Source organism: Pleurodeles waltl, chromosome 7 (genome assembly GCF_031143425.1).
Source record: "Pleurodeles waltl isolate 20211129_DDA chromosome 7, aPleWal1.hap1.20221129, whole genome shotgun sequence".
Lineage (NCBI taxonomy): Eukaryota > Metazoa > Chordata > Amphibia > Caudata > Salamandridae > Pleurodeles > Pleurodeles waltl.
This window is the reverse complement of record NC_090446.1, coordinates 607,221,393-607,238,188: the sequence shown is the minus strand read 5'-3', so window position 1 is coordinate 607,238,188 and position 16,796 is coordinate 607,221,393. Positions and strand designations below refer to the sequence as shown.

The 16,796-nt window shown below is 43.9% G+C and overlaps 2 protein-coding genes across 5 annotated transcripts in view; one reads left to right on the top strand and one right to left on the bottom strand.

Moving 5' to 3' along the window:
* The window catches only part of UNC5A (unc-5 netrin receptor A), a 902,953-nt gene extending 895,458 nt beyond the window's left edge, over positions 1-7,495 (top strand). For all 3 annotated transcript variants that reach the window (XM_069244554.1, XM_069244553.1, XM_069244555.1), the window contains one exon: positions 2,662-7,495. In XM_069244554.1, the coding sequence (XP_069100655.1) occupies positions 2,662-2,827 (166 nt within the window). In that variant the 3' untranslated portion in view covers positions 2,828-7,495. The remainder of the gene's footprint in view (positions 1-2,661) is intronic.
* Positions 7,496-9,610: 2,115 nt separating this feature from the next.
* HK3 (hexokinase 3) overlaps positions 9,611-16,796 on the bottom strand; it is a 296,343-nt gene continuing 289,157 nt past the window's right edge. For both annotated transcript variants that reach the window (XM_069244551.1, XM_069244552.1), the window contains one exon: positions 9,611-15,625. In XM_069244551.1, the coding sequence (XP_069100652.1) occupies positions 15,481-15,625 (145 nt within the window). In that variant the 3' untranslated portion in view covers positions 9,611-15,480. The remainder of the gene's footprint in view (positions 15,626-16,796) is intronic.

Sequence of the window (16,796 nt, the reverse complement as noted above, 5' to 3'; positions counted from 1 at the left end):
TTCCTACTGTCAGAACCGACTTACATGTTCTTAAGAATACTGCATTAGACCCTCCTTCAGCTCTCCCACTCATCCCTGAGCCCCAGCCAGCCAGAACATTTAGAATGTGCAGTGTCATAGGTCGATTAGCCTGAATTACTTGTATGTTATTGACATGTTGTGAAGTCCACGTTGGTAAGTATGAATGCCATCTAATGATAACCTCGCAGTGTGGAGTAATGTACCATGAATTGCATGATGTGGTCTGTGATACAGAAAAACTGGTAAATAAAAATAAAAGGAAAATAACTATTACAATTGACAAATTAAAAGCTCTACTCCATTTCACCAGGGAGCGACACAACTGGGCACTCTAGGCCACAGGGCTGCGCACCCTTGTACCCAGTATCGGGGTGTGACATCACAATATAGGATCCACCGCAGCTCATTGACGACTGGTGCTTGTGTTCGGTGGGTGTGTCCCGTCCCTGTAACTTTCTACGATCAGTCAGGCAGGGTACATTTCTTTATCACTCTCTTTTTATATATGCCTGCAAGCAGCATGGCCATGCTTGCAACTGCACAGCGGTCTGCCTGACATTCACACAAGAATACATAAACAGCGAGGAACAAATCAACACGGAACTAATACATCGCATGCAAACAAAACGTCCGAAGGCAGTAACTGTGACCCTGTGAAGGAAAATAGATATCTAAGAAAACAGGTGCGAGAGAATATTATGAAACAGATATAATATGAGTTGCTAGCTAGGAACGGGAGTGCACTTAGCCGTCTCTAGTGTACTTTCCATCAGTAAAGTGCTTTCATAATTTCCGAAATTACGCAACACAAACGCCTGTCCGTACCTTTCTCTCGGCTCCCCGGGCAGTGAGAGGAGCTGCCCACTCTTGGGTCCTTAGCTGGCAGAATGAACGATAATTCATGACTGAATGACAGGGACCATCCTAATCAGTGCCTGACCCGCTGGTGAACTGGGACTTTGGAGCAGAGGTCTTCAAATTGGGGTCGGGCCCCACTAGGGGAGCCTCAAGTGATGAGGGGGGGGGGGGGGGGGGGGTTGCCAGACTCTGGCCAATAGAAGCATCATACAGAAAACAGACCTTTGTTTTAAACAGAAGCATGTTATTGCATTTTTAAAAAGGTAACAATACTTAACTGCAATGTTTAAATAGGTCTAGACATATTTAAACATTGCTACCATTATAAAGTAATTGTGAAAAAGTCTGGGGGGCGGGGCAGTGATTTTTATTTTTCAACGGGGGTGCAGCATTATTAAGTTTGGAGACCACTGCTTTCGAGGCAGGGACACCTCCAGCATGAGGAAACACAATGAAGACATGAGCAGGCCAGAGGAGTTGCTGCTTTAAGAGCATGCGCAGAAGAGACTGCTTACTCTGCAGACAAGACTTTTCTAAGAGCATACGTAGATTATATATTGTTAATTAGGGGTCAGTCGCTCCCCATAGTAATTCATAATTCATAGGTTGCGTTTCTCCATACAGAATGCGCAATGGAAACTCCAGGAATTGCGCATTGCCAGGATATATACGGCTGAACGAAGTGCATATAGTGTGAAACACTGAAGATGTGCACATGCGCACAACGAGACCTGTGCTCTCAATGCTCCTAATTGTCATGCCATTGGCTGCATTTATACTGTAGCACAATATCTAATGTCAGTGAAAAGTAACAGCACAGCCAATGTGTTAAAAAGCGAGAGCAGCAGAGACCTGAGTTAAGTAGGCTTCTTTGAAATCCAGATTCACATGCAAAATAACAAAATGCCTTCGCTCAGAATGTCTGATATGCCAAATAGCCAATGACGGCCCTGCAGGCCCATCCAAAGTGGGGATGTCAACATCGAAAGAGCCAGTTGTGGGGGGGGCTGATATACAATGGCGGCTCCTCCGTATGGGCGTAGGAGCGTCGCTCCCGCCAGCAGCAACCCCTGCAAACCCATTCACAAGGAAAGGGGCGGGGCCTTGTGGGGTGACCTTGACGAGGGGAGTGCACTGTGCACTCCCCTCAGAGCGCATGTGTGTTTGCCCAGCCATCATGGGCCGGCCAAACACAGATGTGCAATAGGCTGTCTCCAGCCGGGCAACTGTGTTGCCGGGCTGGAGAGAGCCTGCACAGGCTCCCAGTCTGCCTGGAAGCTCCCTGGCTGGGCGCTCCCAGCCAGTCCTGCCGCTGCACTGAGCAGCGTCAGGATTGGCGCAGGGCAGGCTGGGAGCCTGCGCCTGGAGCCTGCAGGAGAAGAGCAGCGTGATGGCAGCCACTCGGGAAGGTAAGTGTATTTTTTATTTTTTATTTTATTAATTCCCCCATGCCCTCCCCACTGCACTGCCCCACCCACTTTATAAACCACAAGCCGGGGCTGCTAATACGTTGCCCTACTGGATGTATTCTAGCCTTTGGGCTGCAATGAAAATGACACTTGAAAAAGCCAGTGGGTGAAGTGGGCTGGCCTGAAGCCCTCTTTGGCATGTATGTACGTATGTATTAAAAGAATAGACCACAGTAAGTTTGCCATGAATCGTGCATGCATCACTATACGTCAAACCTAAAAAGGCCTAAGCCTACAGGAAGTCCTTATAGAGAATTATTCTTTACTCGTATTGTCTACCTCTTCCTAATTGCATCTTTTTTTTCCCTGACAGCCATATGAGCTTTTTTGCATCGAAACCCAGTCCAACAGCCATGATCTTAAACCTGTGGGAGGCCAGGCACTTCCCCAATGGGAACCTCAACCAGTTGGCAAACGCCGTAGCAGACATCGGCAAGCAGGAGCCTGTCCTCTTCATGGTGTCAGAGGCTGAGTGCTGAAGGCGGCTTCAGACTGCAAACTGAGCCTTGTGAGTCATGTGGCCAATGAACATGGATATAAAGGGACCACGCGGGGACCACCTGTCCCTCACACCAGCTGGGAGATTGGAGCAAGTTTTCGTGGTAAATATGATGCACTCCTTTTAGGTCCAGGTGAGCTTCAATCCTGGGCTCAAAAGTACCAGAAGACTCAGCGTCATTGACCCTCGTAGCACTCCAGCTTCCTCGATCTTCAGATCCCTAGTACAACAGAAAGCATAGAACACTCTACAACATCGATTGCGAGTCATGGCCTGAAGCCAGAGTTTTCAGATGAGGTAGATGAGAAATAGAGGACTGTGAACTGCTACTTCTACATACTTTTCTACAAGGTTTCAGAACTCAAAGGAACCTAGAATGTGAAAGAGGTGAGGGTGCAAATGGTACTGCACACAGTGGTGCACACAGACCACAGTGCACAGCCGGTATTCCCAAACCCACCAAGAAGAGATGCTTGGGACGAACATGATGACACAACTCTTAGATGCTCCTTACAGCTTTATTTCATGCCATAGACACCACGTCCAAACCCAGAAGGTGGAACTTGTTGGGAATACACCAAGACTAATTTGAAAAGCCCCTACTGCTCCACTCCTCAGCACACGGATATAGGCCTATTTTCTCTGTTTTAACGAGACCCCCATCCACGCCCTTCAATTAAATATTTATTTATTAAGCACTAATGTCCATTTCATGTCCATGTCACTAAAGAAGGTGGTGGTTGCTGTGATCTTAAAGGCCATGAGAAGGTCGGTAGCTAACATTCTGAACGATTCCCAACAGATGAAAAAGAAACATCCCTACGGTTAAAAGACCCCACGACAAAACATCTGGCAAAACTGCATCCCAGATATGCACTTGTTCCACTACTACCTTGCAAGTATCTACAAAATGTCATACCCAGCTTCCCCATAGGTCGATGAAAACCACTACCCAGCTCTGACAAATTGTGCCACAAATATGCCCATAACCAAGTATAGAGTTTGTAGCAAATTAATGACATGGGATGAAGCTCTGTGCATTGTGGGAGATTAGATTGAGATGGGGAAATCCTCCAGTAGAAATTTCTTGGTGTACTGGAGCCAGCCAGGTAAGATGTGTGTACATATGCTACCTATAGGAATTTCACATGATATAACAGTTGGCCCCTAACTTGCGCTTGCTTCATTTGCCATAAAGTTTTGACTCATAGCCAGGTCAAGCGATTTTTATGTGATCTAACTTTGCCTCAAAACCTAGCCTTTTTTTGTTTGTTTTTGCTTTCCTTCCTTGAAGTTCCCCCTGTGAAGACATTATCAGAGATCAGCCCATCATGACAGAAAGCTGTTTTGGGGTCACAGGAATGTCAAATTTTGGTTCTAGACCTCTTTAGCGCTGGAAAGTTGCCACTTGGAGTGAGTCATCCTGCTGTGTTGGCAGGCTTTGCTGGAGCAAGGTCTTAGGCCCATATTTATGGATTTTGATGCAAAACTGCGCTAATGCAATTTTGCATCAAAATTCATAGCACCTGCAAGCGCCAGCCAGGTGCCATATTTATGGAATGCCGCACGGTGGCGCAAAGGACAGGCTAGCGTCTACAGAAAAGACGCTAGCTGGGGGGGGGGGGTGGCGGTAGGGAAAAGGTGTTAGTGGGCCAAAAATGACGCTAGGCTGGTTAGCGGCAATAAATATGCCGCTAACCAGCCTAGCATAATTTTCTGACACATTAACACCCAAACATGACTCCTGTCTTAGTAAAGACAGGAGTCATGCCCACCACCCCAATGGCCAGCCCAGGCGACCAGTTTCTCCTGGGCAAGGCCATAATACCCAGTGCCGGGCAGGGGGCCCATGTAACGGGCCCCCAGTTGCACAGAAAAAAAAAATTATACTTACCTATACTTACCCAGGATGGGGTCCCCCATCTTATGGTGTCCCTCTGGTATGGGTGGGGGTGTTCCTGGGGCTTGGGGTAGGCATCTGTGGGCCCATTCCATGGTGTTTAGCCATGGAAATGGGTCTACAGGTACCCTAACGCCTAGTCTGACCCAGGCGTTAAATAATGGTGCTAAGCAGGCTTAGCGCTATTATTTTTATCCGCCTACTCTCATTTTTGTGCTGGAGTATAAATATTGCGGTAGGCGGTTAGCGTGATATTATGGATGGGAACGCCTACCTTGCATCTAATTTGCGCAAGTTAGTTTGCTGCATCCACATTATGACGCTAACCCCTATATGTTAACCCTAGACAGGTCTAGTATCAAAATATAAATATGGAGTTAGCTATGCGCCGTTTTAGTGTGCATTTTGGATGCAAAAATGGCGCAAGCAGTGTATAAATATGCCCCTTAGTACGTCTGCCCACACAGCTGTCAAGGTGCTGGAAACATTGATGCAAGCTGTGTTAGGATGTTCACAGGTACTGCTAATGTGCAATGTGCTTGTGAGTTAATAACTACTGTTGGTGTCTTGGTGAGCTTGTGAGTACTGTGGCTGTCAGCCTTGCTGACCGGTTTACAGTTTGCAGATACTCTCAGTAAGATCTGTTCATGTGAACTAACTGAACTGTGTGACCTTACCTGTTGGGTAACAGCACGTTATTGTGAGATTTCTCCTTGAGCTTGCAGATACTGTAAATGTGAGCTAACCTAGTAAGATCACCAACACTTTGGCCCATTGTCTAGAAAAAGGGGCGCATCAAAGCTGATACGCCACTTTTTCTGCACCTCCCCACTGGCACCTAACGACACCATGGTATTTAAAATACGGCGCACCATGGGGGTTGTTAGCACAATAATGTCAGAATTATTTACGCTATTGTGGCACTTTGCTGCACTAGCATCCAAAATGTTGACGCCAGTGTAGCAAAGTGCAGGGAGGCCCATCGGTTTCTATGGAAGCGTCATTTTAACACCTGCTCCCAGCAGGCGTTAAAAATTACGCCAAATATGGTGCAGTGAAATCTGTTAAATTTCACTGTGCCATTTTATGCGGGCCTCCTAGTGCCAGATTTGCCCTCCTTGCATATATTATGCCTGGCACAAGCATAATGTGGCGCAAAGGTTTACAAAGTGGCACAATGCATGCATTGCACCACTTTGTAAATATGGCACGGGGAAAAGGTCACTTTTGCACCACTTTAGCGTAATCAAAATGACGCTATGGTGGCGCTAAGGTGGCTCTTGGGGCTCTTTAATATGCCCTGTGTGTGAGCTGTCCGCCTGGGCTTGTAGATAATTTGGAAACCTCTGAGGTAGCTGCCCTGCTGAGTTTGCATACACTGTTAATGTGTGCTGTTCTGGTGAGTCGAGATGCTATTGCTGCTAGATGTTGAGGTGATTTTAGGGATGGGGTCGATGCGAGCTCTACTCTTGAATTAACTGAAAATTGGATGTGTGCTGTTCTGGTGATTTTTCGACACTTTTGGTGTAAGCTACCTTTGTGAATTCTTGGACGCTGTTAGGATAAGCAGTTACGATTGGTGTGCCATGTCCTTGTGAGTTCACAGATGATGTGAATCAATGGACACTGTTGGGCTGAGTTGTGTTGGTAAATTGCTGAGTTCCTGGACGCTGCTGTTGTGATCTGCCCGGGTAATTTTAGAGACGCTGGTGGTGAGAAATGGACTTGTGACTGAACAGACACTCTTGTGAGTTGTCTTTCAGGTTGTACAGATACTGGTGAGGGTTCCTTTGCAGCTGGCACAGACAGAATATCACACACAAGTGTTTTGATCACAGCATTGCCGCTATGCCCACTTAGAGTTAAGCACTAATTGTTAAAACTAGAGTTTACACGGAGTGCAAAACGTATGCAAATGTGTTGCTAACATGCATGAGTACTAAAATAGTTCCTTCTTCAGTGTCACATTTTCCCCGCACAGCTGCAAATCGAGCACAAAACACAGAGATCCCATTACAGCTATAGTTTGTGTTTTTATGACTGTTAGCAGCGTTGCACTATACGTGATTGTTTTAGTGTCATCTGTCCTGGTTAGTTCATATAGACTGTTATCTATGCTTTCCTTCTGAAGTCATAGATGATGGTGTGAGCTGTACTGGTGAGGTCACGGATGCTATTAGTGTGATCTGCTAGGTGTTACGCTGTGAGATATTATGGTGAGCTAATGGGTCCTGTCGTTAAAAGGTGTCCTAGTGAGCTCACAGACATTATTGGTGCTAGCTGTCGTTATCAGTTCAGAGATGCTGTGGATGGAAACAGCCTGAGGAGTTCACTGGCCCTTTTGTCACGATGTGTACTTGTAAGTTCACAAAATGTGTTGGTGTGAGCTGTTTAGGTGAGTTCGCAAACATTTTCGGTGATACCACGTCTGATAAGCAGGAAGGTGAGTAAGCCTTGCGTCCAGGGTTGGAAAGAACACTAACAAGCATTGGCAAAGCTGATCGGTCTCTCCTTTGTGACCTCTTGACTTTGTCAGAGATTTTGGCAATGCTCTGTAGCATCATTAAAAATAAAATATGTGATGATGCGACGAGCATTTATTTACCATTCCAAGATGTTGACACCACTTGTACTGGTAAAATTAAAAAACAGAAATACTTCTGCAAAATCACTTTTTCAAAAGCAGAGTAACCTGGCAGCAGAAGGCAGCTCCAGGCGGGCTGGGCCTACACTAAATAAATACACGCACACCTGTGTGTATGTGTGTGTATATGTATATATATATATATATATATATATATATTTTTTTTTTTTTTTCATGATCGCGTGGGATGCAGGACTATCAAAGGAAGCAGTGGCAAGTGGGCAAGAGGGAGCAAAGAATATCGGAGTATGAAGAACAATTATAGCAATGTAATGAGGTCTGTGGGGAGTAGGGAACAACATGAAGTGTTTGGAATGTGGTATTTATGAAGCAAAAAACAGGACACGGAGAGAGCAAGTGGGGGGAGCGAACAACCCTGAGTGCTGAATGAGATGGGTGTGGGACTTTGTGTGAGGAGAAGCAGCACATGAGAGATCCTAAACTCATGCACTCTCATGGAGTGCTTAAAGAAAACGAAAAAAATAGCTCCATACAGGTGAGTAGTGAAAGGATAGAAGTCAGCCAATTAAATGGATGGTAGCATGGCTATGCTCCGAGGGAGGAACAAAAGAAAAAGAGGAAGTCACACTATAAGAAGACAGCAAATGAGAGTAATGAGTAAGCCAGCAATTGGTAACCAACGGGGGGATATAAGCCCTCTGTAAGGTTTTGGTATGATCAACAAGAGATCTTTTAGAACTAGGCAACTAAAAGCTGCCTGGTAGGAGAGACCTAAAAACCTTCTGCCCCCCACAGAAAGAGGTGGGGCTATTGGAAAGGCGGAAGTGGGGCCTTGCAGCATTGTTAGTCCGTCAATTCTTAAAATCAAAGGGTGGGCCGTCCTCAGACTAGAAGGAGGGGCCACTTTAGCACTGGCTTTTACCCTTTGTATAATTATTGCAGGAAGAGTCCTGTTTACTAGAGAAAACAATCACCACGGGTTATCCTTTCCCAGCAATGCCAGCCAACAGAGGAGCTACTGAAAAAGGAGCAAGAATTAGGCTCTCCCAAGAAATCTCGACTCCAGGTCAGATCCTGCAGCAGAAGCTCAAGCTTCAGTCCTTCTTTCTGCACAGCGCCACCAGCAGGGGGCAGCAGAGGATGCCATATTGTAACTGGGAGCAGCATATTGCACACTTTTTGTGGGGATCGGGGGCGAGGGAGGGCTATCGACATAAATGTGTATTTTATTTTTGCCATTGTGCTAATTATTGCACCATCCTTGCGCCTGCGCTTAATTAACTCATTTTATTTTGTCTTAATAAGTGACCTCCCCGCATGTGTTTCACATTCTCTCTAAAATCCTAAGGATATTGACTCATTTCAGGCTCTGATTCTTTCGACTCTGGCACTGAGTGCTTGCATCCTAAAAATACCCCTAACGCCATCTAAATTCATTTGTAAATCCATCTTCTCAAATCTGACTCCCCATCGTATCCGAGCAATAATTAGAATCATTAAATTACTTTCCATTCCTCACCAAGTCCTATTTGCGAGGCTGGCAATCACTTCATTTAAATTCCCCGTCTATTAATGAAACCCATTTTACATTTGGCTACATGATTTTATTCATGAGTGACTACAATATCACTCAAATAACACATATTGAGAGGAAATGATACGCAATATAATATAATTCCTCCTGAATATGTTTACTTTTTGAGTGATCGGGTGTCACACATCTATATTCATGTGTGAGCTAGAAAACTGGTTTCACTAATACTTTGCTGTAATAAATGAATATGATTACTGCAGCAGTGTCTCCTGATACATTATAAAGCTATAAATATATTTATGCCACATTGGTGGAAGTGCATGTACGCAAATAATTGAGGCTTTTTGACGAAAGTGCTGTGATAAATATGGCCACTACGTGTTCTTTGCATTGGAGCAAACTACTACAAACTCTGCCCCCATCCCCCGCCCCCACCCAACCCCTCCAATTCCAGTGGACCGTCCGTCTAAGGGTTCCCTGTGAAAAATATTTTAAAAGGGACTTTCACAAACAATTGTTGACAAAATATAGGCTGCCAAAAATCGACCTTACATAAATAACTCACTGCATTTTTCTATTGGTGTTCAGTTTCTAAATCCAGCCAAATTCTCTTGCCTATTTCAAAACTGGGTTAATTTGCCGTTGTTGCTCCAGTTCTAGTGTATTTACCATTACACTGGGTCATAATAACACCTTAACTTCACAGTATTTGGAAACAGCAACATTCTGGTATGAAACAGTATGTAAAATAATTTATTGTTATGAAGCAGGCAAATTCTGTATACAAAGAAACAACATACCACAAGCAGTCCACAATGTAATATGACATATATCTGAATCAGACTAGTTTTCTAATCTCATGTACTCTCCACCAGTACGTGAAATGGGCACCCTTTTGCCCAAAAGTGTTCTTTATCTGCTGTCCAGAGAACACTGACCCAGGGGACATTATGCCTTTCGCTACCTCTTTCCCTCCTAAACCGGGTCGGAACCATTACTGTAACTCAAGTCAAAGAAAAATCAAGCAGCAATCACAAGACTGTCTAAAAATATATTTAATTAACCCAAAAATGTGCAATAATAAGCGCTGAACATAACATTTGCTTGTACCTTGGAGCAAATTAAGAACAGGAGTTAAAGGACCCTGAGAGTTTCTGTCACCTCTGCCAACGAGAGGCTGCCTGATCACCCTTCTGCTGTCTCCAGGAGTAGGCCCTTTACAGTGCCACTGCGGAATATGTCTTACTATACTTCATGCTGAGCGCCTTCGCCATAAAATCATAATACAGCCCTCAAAGTTACAACATTTGCTGACAATCATTGTGCAAATATTGAATATTACAGAGAAGTTAAGACAGTGCAGTAGGACTGGAGGGTATTTCCTTTGAGAAATATACAACTGCTGCTTTCTTTAGATCACAATAAATAAAGGAAGTGTAAAACATTGCAAGTGATACAGACAGTGTATGTAGCACTGGACAGGAGTGGCACTCCTGAAGGAAAAGTAGTACATTGTCAAGTATGTGAAATTAATAATAGGCTGCGGGCCAAAACATCTAAGTGACTTTGGGATAATGCTTCACAGGCTTTTATTATCCAAGAAATATAGACAAAAAGTGTAACTCGTAGTTACCTAGATTTATTCCCTCACATTAATGTGTTTTACATTTCATACTCTGCTATAATCTTCAGTTATGCATTTAAAATGGCATCTTTCTAAATACATTAGTACATTTGGTTGCTTCTCAGAAACCTTTGATAAGTGTTCAAGAAATCTGCAATCTTCTTTTTTGTTACAGCTTTGCCACTCCACCAAGAGAGTAACTTTTGATCTGTTTGAGCTAGAAACAAAATATTTTTGTTGAAATCTGCAGATTATGCAGCAGATGGTTGGTTATGTGACATCTGTATAAAATCTATGATTATGCTACAGCCGCAAAATCGCATAATTTCATTGGCCCTAGCTTTAGTGCATGCAAGCCTTCCTCATGAATACTACAACCTTGAACTACTCATGTAAATTATTGATGGGTCCTATCTGCTTATCTCATGTGGGCATTCTGAAATGCTTGTACTGGAAATGACTAGTTTTATGATACGCATAATAGGGGTGCAGAGTCACAGCAATCTCATAATCAAGGCGTGGGGCGGTCTTGTGATGCACAGAGCACCATCCCTGTCGCTGGGTGAGTTTTCATGAGGCCTGGAGTCCAGGGGCATTAGCTGTAGCACACTTCAGACCAGAGAGCCGTCCCTGAGGGAGGTCTGTAAAGAAAAGTTATGCTGAGCCCAGGTGTTGAGGCGGCACAGCCTTACACCCACAGAGTGCTGCAACAGAGTTATATCAACAAGTGATGGTCCCACAGACACATATCCGGACAGAGCCAGCACTAGTCCACCTGTATATGCAATGGCCAGCCCTCGGCACATTCTTCGTCTGTGTTGGCGTGTTTTATGTTTTTTTGTCGAGGGAAAGAACCAATTATTTTTAAAAAATGAAATAAACTGAAGTGTTGTGTAAAGAGTTTTTTTTTATTTTGTATTCAAGTGCATTCAAGTCATACAACTTGGCCTTATGTACATATATATATATATATTTATGTGTCTGTGTATATAGTCAGAATACCGTGCGGAGGGGGAACGGTCCTCGCAGCTGACAATGCTGTAAATAAATTCTCTCTCTATATATGAATTGGAAAAATTGTGTCTTTTATTTTGTTAATGTCTTTTTGGTGTGATGTGAAGCTTGCCACTCACGACCTCCTCCCCGCTTTGCCCTCAATATTTATAACAGTTGTTCCTGTAAGACAGCTATTGTAGGGGAAGCTACAGAAAGGGTAAATATGTGCCCTCTGATATCTTTATTCTTCTGCCCACCTCAGTCGAGGTCCATTCAGCAACAATAACCCTCTTAGTCCAAGCTCAACCACTGTTCTGTATTTTGTTGTTTCCATCCTGGCTTGGCTCCATCTACTTATTATTCACAATATAAGTTTCACACCTGTCATATGGTTTCAGTTTTTTTTGTTTTTCTCTAAATTTGATTTCATGTCCTAGACCTATAGTTTTAAGGAATTAAAAGAGATGCATGTAATATCCTACCTCTTCTCTCGAGATTGACAAACTCTGCCTTAATAGCCCACACCAGTCCCCCACCAACCACCTCACCACTTAAAATGGATTCCTTGTTAGCGACTCTCCATGTTTTCAGAAGCTGAATGTTTCACACCATCTTTAAGGCATTATTCTCTCTGAGGGAATTGAACTTAGCTGTGGTGTACAGAGCAGAGATCTAAAGGCAATGGGCTGACGTGAAGCAGCTTTCAGAAAGCTCACAGTGCATTATATTTCTCAGTAATGCTATACAGTTACAAAATAAAACATGAGGCATTTCAAGATGTGCTTCTGTCTGGAGTACTTTCTTGGAATAGAATTCAAAGCTGCACAGCATTCAAAGAGTAAAAAATACCAATAACGCATCTTCAGTTTGTTCTCTGACAATATTTTTTTCCACTCACTGCATCAATATAGTATTGGGGATAGGAGAAGGGATCATAAAAACTGTGAGATAGGAAATGTGCCCCTGTACAGAGCCGAAATACCAGAATTCGCAGGAGTACAACACACAGGGGCATATTTAAGAGCCCCTAGCACCACTCTAATGACACATTAGCATAATTGTTTTACGCTAATGTGGCATTGGAAGGCCAAAAACACTGCGTTATATTTACAATGTGGTGCAGTGCATACTTTGCGCCATTCTGTAACCCTCAGCGCTACATTATGCCTGCGCTAGGCATAATGTATGCAAAAGGGGCGTTCCCCCTTTAAAGGGACCAAAAAAAATGCCACAAAGAAATCTAACAGATTTCTTTGCGTCTTTTTTTTCAGCACTTTTAATGCCTGCTCAGAGCAGGGGTTATAAGGAGGCACTTTTTTAATATCAACAGGAGTGTAACCACTTGTCCCAGTATTCACCAAGGAGTCCCTCCAGTTTCTTTTAGGAGACCCTCAGCAGCTATTTTCTACTACAAGTATAACTACCTGGCCATACAAGCTGCTGCGCAAGTGAATTCACGGATGTTAACACAATGATGTAAAACATCAAGAGATGTGACTCTGTAAAAAAGCAGGAGTAGGTGATTCTCTGAAAAAGGATCAGTTGGGCACCACAAGTGTGGCGCTTGCGAAGTCATCACAGTATATAGAGAAGTCCAGGAAGATAAAACCCATATCTGGGCACTTTGGGGACCATAGATTCTTTGGTCCTGAAGAAAGCCAATGACCCTTTTGGGAAAGAGTGGGCTGAAACATGTCTACCTGACCTGATATATGTGAAGGACAAATAATTTGTTCCTATCACATTATATTTGTTTTGAAACATACCCTATCCCAGCCATAGTAAAGTTGGTTTGTAACTGAGTGATAGAGGCATTTTTAGGTCACTTTTACTGCACTTTTTAGTATTTTTGTTCATGGATCCCTAATACTGTAGTTTCCTGGACTTATGTGGAAACTATCCCCTTGGTTAGGGGAAAGAGGAGACCCCCTGATGATGCTATTAGCTATGAGTACACCGGAGTAAGGAGGAGACCCTATGATGATGCTATTAGCTATGAGTACACTGGAGTAATACTATACTTGTGGTAGAAAATAGCTGGTGACGGTCTCCCAAAAGAAACTAGAGGGACTCCTTGGTGAAAACTGGGACAAGTGGTTACACTCCTATTGATATTAAAAGATTGTGGGTTGGGAAGCTGAGTGGTAACCTGATACTTCTACCTCTCCTGTTTGATTCTGATGTTAAAAGGAGGCACACCATTAATTACAATGGGCTTCAATGACTTTTGCAGGATTACCGTCAACATTTTTGATGCTAATCCTGCAAAGCTCCAGACTAGCGTAAAAAATGATGACGTTAGTCCCCTAACTACCGCCATATTTTACATACAGCGCACACATGGGGGTGTTGGGGGGGCGCTAAGGGGCACAAGAAAAGTGGTGCTGCACTGTGTGCAGTGCCACTTTTCTTAAATATGCCCCACAGGCTGAACCCAGGTTGCGTCACTAAGGGGTAATTGCACACACACACCCCACTCCACACATTCTTTCCAGAGGTCGCTGCAGGCAGACCCCAGTAGACACTGTGTAGAGGTTGGTCAGAGGTCACTACAAATTGGCCACCCAGGGGTCACTACAGACAGATTACTAATGATGGAGGTACAGATCCTGCTTGAGAGTCCCAGTATGCGTCTTGGTGAACACCATGTATATGTTGCACGGGACACACTCTGTTTAAGGCCAGAACCTGCATCACTTCATTCTACACCTTTAGGATCACAGCTTACATAGCTCCACACCACCTCCCCAAGGCCACTGTGTGACTGCACCGGCTCTGCACAGAACTATTGATTGATTTGTTCTTTGGCTCCCCCTTGTCCAAGAGGTCGCTGATATGGCCATGGAGCATACCCTGTATATGGTTTACAGTACGGATCACTGTACAACTGTATATAGGTGTCTAAGGGTCACTGTACCAACCCTGTCTAAAGGACTGTGCACGTCAGTGTCACAAAGAAGCACTGGCAGAACCACACAAGGGTACGTTGGCCAGCATATACCTCATAAAGCTGCACAGTGCTGCAAAGAATTGCTTCCACATGCACACAGGTGTAGAGATACAGAGAGCTACACAAATGTTGTGTATAAATGCACCAAGCTCCCAGGGTTGGCATACTTGCACAGAGCCCACAACTTTCTGCAGTATATTGTTTTCAGAAACAGTCAAATAAATAGTACATGTAATATATATATATATATATATCCAGTTACAGTTTTTGGAGCCTTTAGGTACCACCAGCTCTACAGCTCCACCAAGACCTACACTGTATGACCTGTGTTGCTATGATCAACTGGTTACACAATATGTGCCTAATTAAAATACTGGGAGCTTCATTAAATACAGTGGCCCAAGAGAGGTCCAACGATGGCTGGTAGAGCCGTTGCTCCAACATTATAATGTCTGTCTTCCTGTTTCTCACTTTTAAATTAAACCATTTCATTTTCAGTGGGTCAAGTGTTCTAACAGCATTAGAGCACCTATGCCTTGGGCTATACCAGTTGTTAAAAGCCCTCTTGCTCGTTCTAGAGCCTCATCTATGGTTCAGGCTTATAACTCAGGTAGAAGGCCATTAACAATTTGAATAGGCCTCTGCAGCAGGCTCTAATGCATTAAAACAGCATTCTTGTTTTGCCAAGAGAAGGCAATATTCACAAAATGTACTTTATACATTCCTACAACACATCATATTAAACCATTGAGAAAATAAAACAACTTTGTTCCTTATGTGTATACAGTGAAAGCATCCGCTGACCTGGAAGAGATCCAGACCTCTTTTTTTCTAAAAACAAAAAAAGGAATCAAAGTGCTCCAAATATGTAAATGAATCCAAAAAGCTCAGACGGAGAGCTGAATTCCAGGACTGGTAAGTGCTGGGTGCTGCAACATCATTCTGTTCTGGCCTTCGAGACCTCAGAGTGAGACTTGGTCAGCATCAGCCTGGCTTCATTGAACCCTGAACGCGTCATATGGACTCAGGCCTGGCACTCTCGCGACATGCGGCAGGCCACGGCAGTGATCAGAGCTGCTCCTTTACCGGACCCATCTTCGGACTGCATGAAGGTGACATCACAGCAGGGGGCCAGAGTCCTCACTGTCTCTTCAACAACCTGAGAGAAGCTGCAACAGGATAAGAGATGGTCAGTGACCCACGAGGCTGCTCTTCTAGGTGAGAGCCAGATGTGGGTATAGAGAGACTACACAAACATAATAAGGTCACTGAATGGACAAAAATACAGAGAAAGGGGAACGGCCTGTTCACCTGTATTCAGACTTGTTGTTAGGGTTGAGTGATGATAGGGAAAACAAGGCAGGTCTAAATTAATAGTCAATTGAATTGCAAAACGAACACCAATTTTTGTATCTGTTTTCTGCAGGTTGCAGAATGCTGTCATGCCTTTAAATGAAGAGTAAATAATCAAAGCAATAAATAAAGCAGCTATAACTCTGAAGCAAACACTAACGGTTGGCAATGTTTGTAATGCTCTATAACATTGCCTCAAAAGCATAACACAAAATTACTGAAAATACCGAGTACTCCAGCGTAAATAAAATTCCCCCCAGGCCTAGTTTTGGCCATCATTCTCTTGGTAGACTCTAGCACTAATCACTGAAGCAGTTCCTTGAAGCTGGCCTGCTTCAGGTCACACGCCTCATAGCTTCTTTGAAGGGAATGAATGCTGCTTTCGCTCATCCTGTGCTCTCACAGGCATGCTGCAATGTCATGAACGCATCTATGCCATATGTTAGAGCTTACCATGGGCTAGCATACAGCGAGTCTCAATAACGTCAAACTACCCATGAGCAAAAAATATACTTGAATCAAATAATGTAAACTAGGGGAGAATACAGAGATCCAAAAGTACACAGCGCACGATAAATAGGAGTGCATATTCAGAAGGAGTTCTCAGAGTGCTGCCACAACACACAAATATACATTAGTCTGGTATACTGGCGTTTTCTTTGTTCCAAAGTGGAATGCTGCAGGAGAGCTCTGTTGATGTTAGTATTTTCACTGCACGCTTGGGCCCAGATCTAAGAGGAATTAGCGCCTCCTTGCGCCACATTAGTGTCAATTTTATGCCATAGTGGCCCAATGAGGCCAAAATTGCCATATTTACAAAGTGGCGCAATGCATGCATCGCCCCACTTTGTAACGCCATGTGCCACATTATGCCTGCGCCATAATGTATGCAAGGGGGGCGTGCCCACATTAGGGGGGGCCGAAAAAATGGCGCAATGTAATCTAAAAGATTGCTTGAAGCCGGCGTTAAAAGGGATCCCAACATTA